This window comes from Uranotaenia lowii, chromosome 1, assembly GCF_029784155.1.
Source record: "Uranotaenia lowii strain MFRU-FL chromosome 1, ASM2978415v1, whole genome shotgun sequence".
Taxonomy (NCBI): domain Eukaryota; kingdom Metazoa; phylum Arthropoda; class Insecta; order Diptera; family Culicidae; genus Uranotaenia; species Uranotaenia lowii.
The window spans coordinates 3,785,721-3,799,396 of record NC_073691.1 but is presented as its reverse complement, the minus strand read 5'-3'; the positions used below and the strand labels follow the sequence as shown (position 1 = coordinate 3,799,396).

Below are 13,676 nucleotides of genomic sequence, written 5' to 3'. Positions count from 1 at the left end.
ATATTTCATAAGTTTTTTTTTCGTTTATCAGAAATCAGCTGTCCCATAGCCTCGGAACCGGCTATACGTCTTACGAGCTGTGGAATTAGCAAAAAAATTTGTTTGAGGTTAGGTTTGAATGACTCATTACCAGGCAACACTTTCAGCGATCTGCCCTAGTTTTACGCTTATTGAAAATTAAAAATGCTGGTATGAGACTTGACTTCCCTGATGACACTTAGCCGAAGTTGTCGATCATATGCTTCACTTCAATGCTTGATTTGAACTTTGTGGACATTTTTGACAGTATTTGCATACTTTTCCACCACTCACACAAAGTTATTCTTTGAATAATCAACGGTTTTGTCAGCTATCAATTTGATAATGATGGATTTTGAATGAAACTGTGCAAATTTATTTTTTTCCTTTTCCCTTGCATCGTAAACATCTCAAAAAAGCGTCAGTTTTAAATTTAAAAAAAAAAATAGGTTAAATAGTACTTTTTACAGGCAACAAAATGCTGTCAAAACCATGAATGTCCGATTACAAGTAAACGAGCTATTAGTATTGTAAAAGAACTAAGCTTTAGATTTAAGATCCTGGCTCGTGTGATAATTTGTGTGCCTCAAATTTCGGAAATTAGTTAAAAATATCAGGTTCTGTTTGCTTGCTAAGCGTTTCAAATAATATAATAAAATATTTTAACCCAGGTTCTTTTAAACAAACAAGCTCATTGGGCAAGCAGAGAAGATTTTTTTCTTTTTTTTTTTTTGGTCCTACAGTTGGCCAGGTTTTAAAAAAGCAACTAGAGGAGTTAAAAATCTGTAAGAACATTTGGAAATCTATCGTATTTTCTTACGGAAGTACGTATTTTCTTAAATACATATTCATGAGCAATAGTGGCGAAGTTAGAATTATTTTTTCAACAAAACGCCATCTCCTTTTACAAATTTTCAGATGAAATCTGCCAAGCTGTAGCTCTATAATTTAGTTGACTTCATCGAGTTTAATTCGCTGCTAGATTCTACGGCAAAAAAATGCTTATTGTGCCCCGATAAATGGTGGACATACTGCCCCAGGGGGGGGGGGGGGTGGTGGGAGATTCCCAATTTGCCCCTATATTTGCCGATTATCAGCTTTCGACAAAAAATTTGAAATGGATTTTTAAACGTTTTTATCTGTATTTTGAAGTTTCAGAAAGATACCAAATAGACTCCTCTAGTGTCTGAACACTCACATAACATAGCTGACAGATTTCGCGCCAACTCGACTCAGTATCTGGCATGACCCTCTCAGACTTGAATTAAACTTTGAGTGTGTATAGTCCTTACGAAGTTAAGGCACTTGATATACTTATTTTTTCCAACAAAGATCTAGACCAGGTGTGAGCAACCCGCATGTGGCCCACGAGACCCTTTTGTGCGGCCCGTGAAGCTTTTTTCAAATTTTCATGCCTTAACTTTTTTCTACAAAATTTCAGATTGTTAACTTTTTTCTGGCATTTTTAGCGTTTATTATGTTCTGTTCATGGCTTAAATGCAATATTGTTTATTGGCATAACGTAATATTGGAGGGTTTTTTTTATTTAGCATACTTTTTTCCTTATTATTTAACTCCTACCACTTTCAGAGCAAAATCCGTTAAAAAGAGTCGGAAGAATAGCCAAAAATCAGAACATACACATTATCAAGGGAATTTTGAAGGCCTGTTTAGTGAAGTCATTATTTTAATTCGAGCAAAAATAACGTTGAATGATAAAAAATATGCTCAACAGATAACTTTATTTAAAGTATTCTATCCAATTCGGGAAAAAGGCTTGTTCTGTTAGCATTCAAACACTGGCAAAAAATTAAACCAAAAACTTGAGATATATTTTTTATTCCTGAACATTGACGAAAATTACGTAAGTTAAATAATAGAGTTAAATAAAAAAAAGTCTGGGTGAACGATTTTAGATTGTTTATCAACATAAAACAGCCGGCATCAAAGTTATCCACAAAAATTATTAGTTCTTGATAAAAACAATAGATATCTGAAATTATGTGATTCCACCAAAAATATCTTTGATGATTATCTGTGAAGCTTTTTCAGAAATTTGATAGATAATTTATCACAAACACCGAATAATTGACTCGAGTTATTTCACTTATAATTCGCAATCCACATTACCAGAGTCAAAATATAGCTTTAGAAATCCAATATTGAATATTAGATTAAAAATGATACAAAATGTGGATAAAAATTCTGAAATCCAGAATGTAGTTTTGAAGATAGTTGATTAAAAATATGTAAAAATGAACATTTTTCTGTGACATTGACAACCTTTCTAAAAAACGGGTTTTTAACGTTTGAAGGAAAAAATCTAGGTTTTAGGATGAAAGTCTCTCTAATAAAGACATAAGAAAAATCTAGGAAGTTTTAATTGTGAAAAAAAGCCAAATAGTGGAATTGTGGAAAAGAAAGTCAAACAGCAATTCAACGTCCAGCGCTAAGAAGACTGTGATTTCTTCAAAAATATGTTGACGTGCTGACGAATAGAATCATCTGTATAAACAAGAATGTTGTAAAAACGAATGGTCGCCAAGAAGTACTATTAAAAAATGGAGAGAATTTTAAAATGACAAAGATTTAGTGAGGTTCCTTTTCAATATCGGGTTTTTTAAAAGCCGTGTTGAATTATTGTTTTTGAAAACGTGAATTCGTTTTATTTTTCCTTTTTCATATTTGTTTTCGCCAAAAATTTCTGGTGATAAATAATTATGTGAAGCCCTGATAATTATCACAGAAAAAAATATTTTAAGTGCGGCCCGCCAACAAGATTTCAAATTTTAAATGGCCCGTTGGTTCAAAAGGTTGCTCACCCTTGATCTAGACTAACAAAGGGCCATACTATTCTGGCCAATTTTTTATGAAAATTTTTAGCTATGAAATTACAATTCCTACACAAATGTGGTCTACGGGAGAGTTTCAGAAAGATGATTGAATTTTTAGGGAAAAATATTGACAAAAAATATTTTAAAATCCTACTCTGAGAAAAATGCATTTGAAAAACTAAATTTCAACTTCCGAAAAAAATGCCATCTAAGAATTTGACAAAAATATTTTTCTTAGACGGCTAGTAGTAGATAAACAGTGTGGCTAGTGTCTACTCACATCTACAATAATTGCGATAATGTAATGCGAATTTACATGATTTTCAAAAAATCATGAAAAGGTTTTTATTAGAATTCTTTTTTTCTCTTGGCCTTAAATATGCAGAAGTTGCAATTTATGGACGGCCTTATTATTACCCGGCTTAGAAAAAATTTTCATCAAATTCAAAGATGGCCTTTTTGGGAAATTGAGCATTTTTCTCATGGTAGGATTATAAAAAAAAACAATTTTTTTTCCAATTTCCAAACATTTTTCAAAAACTTTCTCATGAACCAGATTTGTGTAGGAATTGTAATTTTCGAGCTAAAAATGTTTTTAAAATGTGTGCCTGAAAAGTTTGGCCCTTTTCAAATGTTAGTCTGGATATTTTTTGAGAAATCTAAGTATGCCAAGTTGCATTCCTATAGGTAAGATCTGTATGCCCACAAAGTTTCATGGAATTCTGATAGGGTCATGCCAACTTCGTGTCGATTTGGCGTAAAATCCGTCAGCTGTTTTCTATGGTTAAATAAGCGTCCTCCTTAAGGTGGCCATGATGCCCTTATCTCCCCTACAGGAATGTCAGATCGTTTATCTTCGATATCAACCAGAATTAAACGAAATGTTTGATCAACTGTCACTCCAGTGCAGTGCAGGTGAGTCTGGTATCATATAGTTACAGGGCAACTGGCACAATAGATCCCCAACTGGTCACAAAAGACTTTTCTCTACAGGAAAAAGGATTAGATCTCATTGAACAAAAGTGTGCAAAAGATTATGCATAGGATCTTGAAGTCTTTAATCTGTACTTGAAAAAAAAGCAACAATTTCTTTTTTGAATGAAAAAATTGATAAAATTTTTAGTGAACCTTTTTCATTTCTGTAAGAACAAGGCAAATCAATTAACAAATGAATACAAACAAGCATAACTCAAAGGAGTTTCGATGCATTATTCTTCTCTGTTATACACCTTGTATCATTAGAAGAGGGATCACGAAGTTATAGTGAAACCGACAAACACCTGTGATTTCAGTCGAACATTCTCCAAAGTTTGAAAGTTGTCTTTTTCAATTTCACCCATAAATAAAGAAACCTCTGAACCACGAAATATGTCAACCAATGGATACAGGTAGATAATCCTTCCAAACAAAAACATAAGAAAAAAAAAACTCCTACAGCTTTGAGCAAACAATTGTCATTCAGTTCCAGCTATGGATCTGGAACTAAAACAACTCGAACGAACGAGAGCAGCAAACAAATCCGACCACCTGACTATTTCCTTCACATGAAACTCGTTCGCCCAGCAAAGATTCGAACACCTCAAAAGAAACACACCACACACCAACAACGCTGTTAGCCTAGCTAACCTAGGAATCAGAAAACATGCGGAACTTGGCGAAGTTTCAGCTTTACCTCGCCGTCGTCCCGGTTCCCGATTGTGAGTCGTGTTGTTAGACTTTGTTGACGTTTCGTCGAGTTCCAACGACGACGACCGTGAGCCTAAGCTACTGGCTGGCTGAACAACCGCGTCGACGACCGTGGCCGAGTCTTGCCGAGGGATCGTAAATAACGAAACGAGACGACCATGGCAAGCGAACGGGGAGGAGGAAGCGAGACGGAAGATGGAGAACGAGAAACAGGTACTGAGCGGACTGAGCTGGGTTCAACGATCGTTCGCGCGCTTGTTGTTGACATTCCGACGAACTATTGAGAGTATTTCATAATAAAACATAATTTTTCGAATAACTTCCAATGGTTGATTGAATACGGCAAGGTTTTATAGGAAGAATCAGAATATTTTACATTAGATTACAGTAGATTTCACTTTGCTTGCGAAAAGTAGGTGAACATAGATGAGATTTGAACTTTATTGGTGGAGTTGTCCACAGGGTGGATTTGATTTAAATCAAACTGATTTAAATCACGATTTAAATCATGATTTAAATCACTAGTCAGAAAGGCTTGATTCAAATCCATGATTTAAATAAAATTTTCTACTCAAACTCAGTGAATAAAAAATGTTGTCTGTGAATTTAAAATGAAATTCCTTTGGACCTGGTTGATATTCCGAGTAAAATCACCTATTAATAAAGTTTAAAACATGATATTCATATGATATCTATATAATCCATATAGCAATGCGAATCCCTATTCACATTTGATCTACGTATTTTTCACATACCCTTCGGCCTTCAAATTGAATTTACCTACAACACATACGAAAACTAAGAGAATTCTGTTTGCTACGCGATTTCTGTTTCCTACGTGAAATTCAAATAGGTTTCACACAATTTTCCGAGTGTACGAAGGAATTTGACATAATTTTTCAAATGATCGTCAACTCGCTAATCAGAACTAGGCGTTTTGTTTCGTTGGATGTATACAATGTTGAATCGATGTGAATTTCGTTTGGAAAGCTAAGCTTTTTCTGCCTTTGATGAATGTATAAAATCATGATTCCTAAATGTTACACATATACAGCCTTTATTCTACTGAGTTAAATATCTCAGCTGCATTTTATGCTCGAAAAAACTTTGGATGGTATATTTTTTCTCTTTAAAAAGCAGTCTATTGAAAAAGAACTTCTATTTAAATCAAAAAAATCTGATTTAAATCAAAAAAATCCGATTTAAATCAAATAAATCCGATTTTTTTGATTTTTTCAAAAAAATCATTGATTTTTATCCACCCTGGTTGTCCACATATATATTTTTTTTATAATTGACATAAGGTTCGATAACCGTAAAAAATGATTGTCTTTCTAAATTATTTTACTTTTAAAAAGATATCAATAGCTTTCTCTCATACTTCTCAAAAATCTTTCGCGAGTTCTTGAGACTTAGGAAAGTGCATAAGATAGCTTGAGAGTTCTACCCTCATTAGAATAAGGAAGGGAGCTCCCATATAAGTGAATCCCTCGAAAAAAAGCAACATTTAATTTTAAGGCAAATTTAATTTTAAGCCAAATTCACTACAACTTTCTTTTGTGATTAACTTTTAAATGTATAATAAAAATTGATGGTTTCTGAGCACGTTAGTGAAAAATCCCTGGAACTCCCATTTTTAGGTTGTCAATAAGCTATTTCACTCAGAGGAAATCTTATTAGATATACATTTCATAATGACCACTTTTTTGAGCCCAAAATTGTTTTTCATAAGAGTCTTATGAATTTCTTTCAGTTTTCATAAGAAGCTCTTATGCGAAGCTGCAGAAGTTGCAGTGTAAAAATACACTCATACCTCGGCCTTTCTAACTATTTCAGCTCAAATACGTTTTTTTCCTGTCTGACAGCAAGTGAAACCGGTGCTGAACTCTTAGCCAAATTAATAAAAATCCATATAATTTTTGTGACATTCCATGTTTTACAATCATCCTTTCTTAAAGAGAAATTCGTTCTTAGTGCTCATTTCTGTCTTTTGCCGATTTATGAAAGAATAACATAATCTAGTTTATAAAAATGGAGGCATTTTCTTTGTAACACCATCACGTATGAATGGTCGGTCGTAATAAAGTTAAATTTGGTATCTGAGGGTTTTTCGGGCCAGAGATGGTTTGTATAATAGTTTCGAGATTATCACTTTTTAAGAAAGGGGGGCTCCTATACAAAATCAACTAGAAACGGGACAAAACTCGAACAAGTTGAAGACGATTTTCATGAAAACTGATTCACGAGCACGAAGGAGTTAAAGAACTGTAAACTTTATCCAACGATTTATTAATTAACGGGTAAAACGAAGTTTACAGGGTCAGCTAGTAGATACATAATAGAATCTTTTCTGAGAATTCACGTGGTACATCGTTCGAGGAGACCTTGAAGATCTAGCGGTAAGCTTAAATTTGAATAAAAACGAAGATAATTAATTCTATGCAGGTAAAGAATGTGAGGAATTTAATCAAGCGAAATCCAGAAGGAGAAAAGGAAATAAGGTGGAACTTCGTGTCCACAAGTTTAAAAAAATGTCCACCTGTAAAAAAAATCCGGCGCTCAAATCGTGCGCAAAATAATAGTAAATCGAAAAATGTCGAAAGTGACAGCGAAACGGACTATTCAGCAAGCACCTGGGAGATTTCCAGTCACAAATTTTTAATTGACAAATATCGCCCGGATTTTCTGGAGAAGAACAATGTGATATCACGTGCTCAATGTGACTCACCATCTGAGAAAGCTGCAAATCTTAACTCCATAACGTCTACAGAGATTGTACCAAATCAACGATCTTATATACGGAAAGAATGCCTCTAAAAGCGAACACTTCTCTTCAATAATAGCATTTCCAAAATTTCCACGAAGTTGATACCTTGTTTTGGATGGATCTAACCTAACCTTGTTTTTGGCTTTTGGCAATTAGCACGGTTTTCGAAATTAACACAGTATCTATATGCGAGAAAATGTTCAAATACGTATTCCTTTTCTATGAGAAACACAATAGAAAGAGGCTTGGAAGGCGAGACCTGAAATATGAGACATGAGATTTGAGACCTGAGACGTTAGAGATAAGACGTGAGACATGTGACATAAGAATAGAACTTGAGACCTGAGATTTGAGATTTGAGCCATGAGATCTAAGGCATGAGGTATGATAAGGTATGACCTGAGTCCCATGAGTATAAAACGTTACAAAACAAACATCTGATTTCAGTTTTTTTTATCAGAAGTTCTTTTGATCAGATTTAAGCTTATTATATGTTTTAAAGCTTTCAATTTCAATACCAAAAAAGTTTTAAAATATTAAAAAAAAAGCCTCAAAACGAGAATCACTAATACTTAGCAAAAAATATGTTGGTCATGCGTTTTGTAGAATATTCGTGTACAGCGCATACTCGTGCTGAGTCCTTATACATGAGACATGAATCTTACGACTCATTACTCAAGTTTTATTTACAATGTCTCACGTCTCGCGACTCACTTCACTTTTCGCATATTTCATTTCTTACTACGCACGTGTTATTTTTCCAAAAAAAAATTATGAAAACGGCTCTAACAAAACTTTAGAGTGCTTTTTCTCAAACCGTCTTTGGCTCTGAGGGCCTCAATTCATATTTTTCAGCAAACGTTTTATTTTTATTTTTGCTGAATTACAATATTTTCAAGTGATTTTAATTCACAAATTGATAGAAATATCAAAGAATAATTGTATCATCAGGTATAAAACAGGCCCACAAAAGATCTAACATCTGGTAGAGGATCCCAACAAGGAAAACAAACAGACAGGCCCGAGTTTTAAACACAAATTTTAAATGTAAAAAAATATCTTATATCTAAAAGCTCATGTCTCCCTCCTAGAGGGGCGTCTCATGTCTAATGTGTTATGTCTCAAGTCAGAAGTCACATGTCTCTGTTCTCAGATCTCACTCAGGTCTCATGTCTAAGTTCCCAGGATCAGATCTGAGATCTCATGTCTTAGTTTTTAGGTCTCAGATCTCATGTCTAAGGTCTCAAGTGTTAGGCCTAAGATGTAAGGTTTCATTTATTAGGTTTCATGTCTCATTTCCCAATATGTCCGAAGTCTTAGGTTTCAGGTACCATGTCTAATTGCCTCAAGTTTCTGAGTTTTGGAATAAGTACGATTTTTTTAAAGGGTTTTCACTTATTTTTTACACGGTATGTATGAACTCGCGTAAAAAGATCCTTGATGTGCTTTGGATTTGTAAGTATATTTTTTTAACGTTTGAAACATTACAAGAAAGATAAAATTGTCCGTGTACACATTCCGAAAACCATCCCAAGCACATATTATGAATATGAGAAGACCATTGAATCCAGAATCGCAGGTGAAATAAAGAATTTGGAAGATAAAACCAGAAATATTAAAAGAGCGCTCTACAGCAAACAAAAAAATGCTTCATAGCTCCCGGCAGGTTAAGTACACGCAAGTGTATTGCTATTTTTGCCTTCCATCATTATTATTATTTACCATAGAAATAGTTCCAGCTCCAGTCAACCGTGATGGAATCACCATATGCACGTCTGTATTTAAGTAAGTGGGAAGAAGGAGAAGGACCATCGAACTCAACAAATGACGTCATGGTGAGCTCCATTCGACGGCGGCTCGAAAAGAAGAAAATAAAAACATTTGCACAGAGAGCCACAACAACAGCAATAAATCGACAAAACCCCAGAAAACTAGAGACACTCGCTGCTGGCAACCAGCTGCGCTGATAGCAAACAACGGGTTACACATTTGAAAATAGTGTATAATCCGGAAACGGAAAGTAACAAAGCCTGGAAACTATACTTTTACCGAAAAACATTTCTGTTTAACATAAATTTTAGCTTGTCTTATTCCAGGCCTCTCACATTCTCCGAAAATTTTTACTTTAAGCCAAGCAATGTTTCCTTGGCTCACAAACCCAACCGGTCGGTCGCGTGTCGCTCTTTTATGGGTACGAATTTCATGCTGTGTTTAAAATTTGCACCCGGCTGGAGCTGAGCAAACCGAACCAACCCAGTTTGGTTCCAGAGTCAAAGGAGCCGAACCATAGTATCGATTGTTGAGGACCGATGTTTTTCGATGTTTTTCCTTTTGGGAACGCAGAATTTTATGAGCATTTCGGGTCTAGGAAGTGTGTCAGGTTAGGAATCGATTTTTGTTTTCGGTTCTGCTATGTAGGCAGGCTTCAGTTCGTTCATCGTAGAAGAAGATTATTCAGGTCGTAGAGTAAGTTTTCTATATATTATGATTCGGATTTATCGATGTTAAAAATATTAACAGACCAGATTCTACGTCTTAACTAATCGAGAAAACTATCTATACAGTTTCTTAAGGAAACAATAAATAGTAAGTAAGAATTGATTTTTTTTCGTGGTAAAACTTTTCATAAGCAGCAATTTTAATTGTATTGCTTGCGATGACTTCTTTTACGAATATCCCTGGGGGAGGAAGACTGAATAAAAAAAGAAAAAAATCTTTCAAACGTCAAATTTCTCTCATCAATCTACTGACCAGTGCGAAGGTTCAAAATCTTACTTTCATATTTAGTGAATTTCAATAAAACTTTTTTGATGCTGAAAAGCACTTGTTTTGCATGAAACAATGATTTAATTAGGTTTTTCTTTTGCTCTGACGAATTCTGCAGATCAGGCGTATTGAGTTGCTCAAATTTCGTTAAAGTTTTTGAAGCTGATAAATAAAAATTGTTTGATTAATGGTCGTTCTTAAAAATAGCTTAAAGAACAGATTTAGATTTAGGGTAGTTCCCATTGATCGAACAAAATTTTTATATAGTTTAAAGTTTACGATTACAAATCTTTTCAACAATTGTTGGCTTTTTGCCGAACAGTAAAAAAACGATACAGAAAACGATACAGCGAATTTCAGTCTTCCTCCCCCAGGAATATCCTAAGAAAAAATTTCCTTCCTTCAAATGATCTAAAGGAATGTTAAGCTTCAACCTCCTCTCAAGATGGATCAAAAGATCAATGGCACGATTCCCATCGTCAAATCAGCACCGCTTGTTGTAAGATATCTCCCTTATCAATAATGCGACAGCGACACCGACGATTCCAATCACCCTTTTCCGAAACCAATCAAACCGGTACAAATTCCAACAAACGATTTAACTGAGGAGCAGCAGCAGAGTGGCTCGATTCGCCACAGAGCGATCGATTTGCAAACCAGGCCTCCACACAGCTTTCGGTTGTGTTGATGTTCAAGCCAAAGAGCTTAAAGCTGGAAGTAGCAAGTGAACAATTCCTCGCAGCCACGATCTCCACGACTCAACTTGGCTTGAAGGTGTTTTTTTACCCTGGCAATTTTCAGGCCGCTGCTGCCGTTTTCAAGTGAGCACTACTAGCCGTCGGATCACTCACCTCCGAGGCCCGGGTTCAACAGACGGAACTCCCCATGACTGACTTCAAGCTTCGCGCAGCCAGTCAGCCTGGTTGAGCTGGCTGCTTTCGGGTTTAGTTACCCATGTGGCATGGCAGTCAACCACACGGTAGTGTAGGAAAAGAAACGAAAGATTTCCGACCGTGGAACGGTTGCCAGCTTTGGAGTTTTCTTTGAGCTTATTTTTCTTCTTGCGGTTTAGGAACTGTTGTTGGGAGTTTTTGCGTTTTTCCTACACATCACGATGGATTTTTGTTCGAGTCTTTCTCAGTAATTAGTTTCTGTACTGATTTTTTTCTTATAAGGTAGCACTCAGCGCGGTTAATTTTGAAGCATTTGACTAATGACTAATTTGTGACTAGCCACTTAAAAACATTCGAGGGGTTTTGGAACTTTTGTCTCTCAAGAGCTATCAAAACAAGGCTTTTCTTAACTTAAAATTAAAAGTATTTGATCCCAACTTACCAATAGAGGCGAATTCGGCCGGGGAGCGACCGCCGGCAATCAGCCACTTGCACCACTCGATGCTCGTAGTACAGGTAATCCTTAGCATCGGGTTTAGATATTCGTCCAGCAGCAGGTTCAAACTTTCCGATTCGCCTAGCACGGCCAACTCCCTTTGGACCTGTGCCGAGGCTAGCTTTTTTCCTTTATCCTTAAGCCGGGACAGCGAGGTTGTGCTGCCGCCGGATGTGCCGGATGATCCCCGTTGATGAGCCGGGGACTGATGGTCTCCCTCATCGTCCGTTGCGTTTATAGAGACCCGCCGAAATATTCCACTACTGCCTGGCCTGGCATCCCCCCTGGACGACGAGGAAGATCCACCAGGTGGATATTTTGATTCCATTTTTCTTCTTTTGGCAGGAATTTTTGAAACACGATTCTCCAACAATTTTCACTTGAAACACTTGATTAGATTTTTGCTTACTTAAATACAATTTCACAATCACTCTTACAGAAATTTGATTCCTTTTCCATCGAAATATCACACTAACAACAGGCTAGGAATTCAAAGCAAAACAATACTTAATAACTTTAGATGACGATTCAAGAGGTGCTTGAATTGATTTCCTTGAGCACCTCAATCGGAACAGGCCTAGCAAAGGCCGCCCGGACAAAATTGTGCAAAATTATAACTAAACTGACACCGGGCTGTCTCCTCCGGGTTTGAATTTTATTTTCCAGCAAACGGCAATTGTCGCCTCTTCTTCACTTTTGCGCTGGAGAAGCTCGAATAGCATTTATTGTGTCACACTTGCAGAAACGTGTGCACTTTTTTTTCCTTCGACAACTCCAACCACCTAATGATGGAATAAGGGCCCTTCTGTATGATTTCACTGAGGTGTGTGACCACCACACTGTTATTTCTCTACTGACGATGTCGATGGTGGGACGACGACAATCTAGAGCAACGTCGCCGGCCAGGATCGAATTTCATCGCCAACGAATCTGCCTTGCCAGCTGCGGTTATTGCCCATGAAGGTGTCCACCACCAACATGGCAGAATTTTGCACACTCACTCATCGTAGCTTCCCCTCTGGAGGCGTTGAGGGCTAGAAGTCTGAAGAAGGTTATGGCCTAGTGACGACTGTTATTGTTCCTGTAATTAGAAAAACCAAAAACCAGCAATTAGTTTCATACTGTCAGAAACATCGTTGGTATTTTTTTGTTACTTTTCAACGAATAAAATGCGAAACGGTCAATCCAATTTGCTAACAAACAATCAATCGATTTTGACTGACCAAACAGCAGGTTCTATTTTGTCCGCACACGAAATGTCTATCGGCTGTTGACTGCGAATGTGAGATGCGTGTGCTGCGAAAAAAAAACAACGACCGAACAGGCACACGTCACACCTAATGCCATTTCTAATTTTAACCACCTCTCTATTGGCGACGGGCGATCGGTTTTCCGATAAATAAAAATGGATTGGCCAGCTATAGTGCATGGTTGCATTTGAGTGCTGGCTTGGGATTAGTAACATCTTCAACTACCTCTCAGTATACATTGTTGGGCTACTTTTATCAAATTGGCTTGACCAAGAATAACCAACGGTGCTTAAGGTTGTCACTTGGCACCAAAATTTTTCATGCTGTTTATTATTATCTAGTCGAAAACTTAATTTTCTAGATTTTCGATATTTGAATAGCGATTGTAAAATTTGGATAATTCTTGCAAGTATGTGTTACCTACTTTTTATTAAAAAAAGAACCCCAACTGACATACAATACCCACGTGAAGCTGAACCTAATGCAAGGTCGGATGACAACAACAACTGGACTGTTGCCAGCAGTAGGGGCTGAAGCTATAGTTACGTTGGTTTATAGTGCACACACTTTATTCAGCAATCGTTAAGAAGCAGCTGCGCTGTGTTGCCATAATAGGATGACAAAACCACAGTAAGGGTGCACTCGCTCTTGGGAATAATAACTGTGCACTTACCAAGGCATGCAAAAAAATCAATGGAGAAATCCCTAATGACTTACTCATCCTAGAAAAACTATTTTAGATTCGTTTTTTGTAAGCGATTCTCATTTTGAAAACATAATTCTCATTTCTCATTCTAATTTCTCATTTCCCATTCTCATTCTCATTTCTCATTTTCATTTCTCATCCTCATTTCACATTCTCATTTTTCATTCCCATTTCTCATTCTCATTTTCTTTTCTCATTCCACATTCGCATTTCTCATTTTGATTTTTAGTTCTCATTTCTCATTTTTATTTCTTATTCTC

At 36.4% G+C, this 13,676-nt stretch overlaps 1 protein-coding gene across 1 annotated transcript in view; it reads right to left on the bottom strand.

The window, feature by feature from the left end:
• LOC129742682 (E3 ubiquitin-protein ligase Ubr3-like) overlaps positions 1-13,676 on the bottom strand; it is a 103,822-nt gene that overhangs the window by 40,245 nt on the left and 49,901 nt on the right. The window contains exon 2 of the mRNA XM_055734623.1: positions 11,407-12,541. Coding sequence (XP_055590598.1) covers positions 11,407-11,788 — 382 coding nt within the window. The 5' untranslated portion in view covers positions 11,789-12,541. The remainder of the gene's footprint in view (positions 1-11,406; positions 12,542-13,676) is intronic.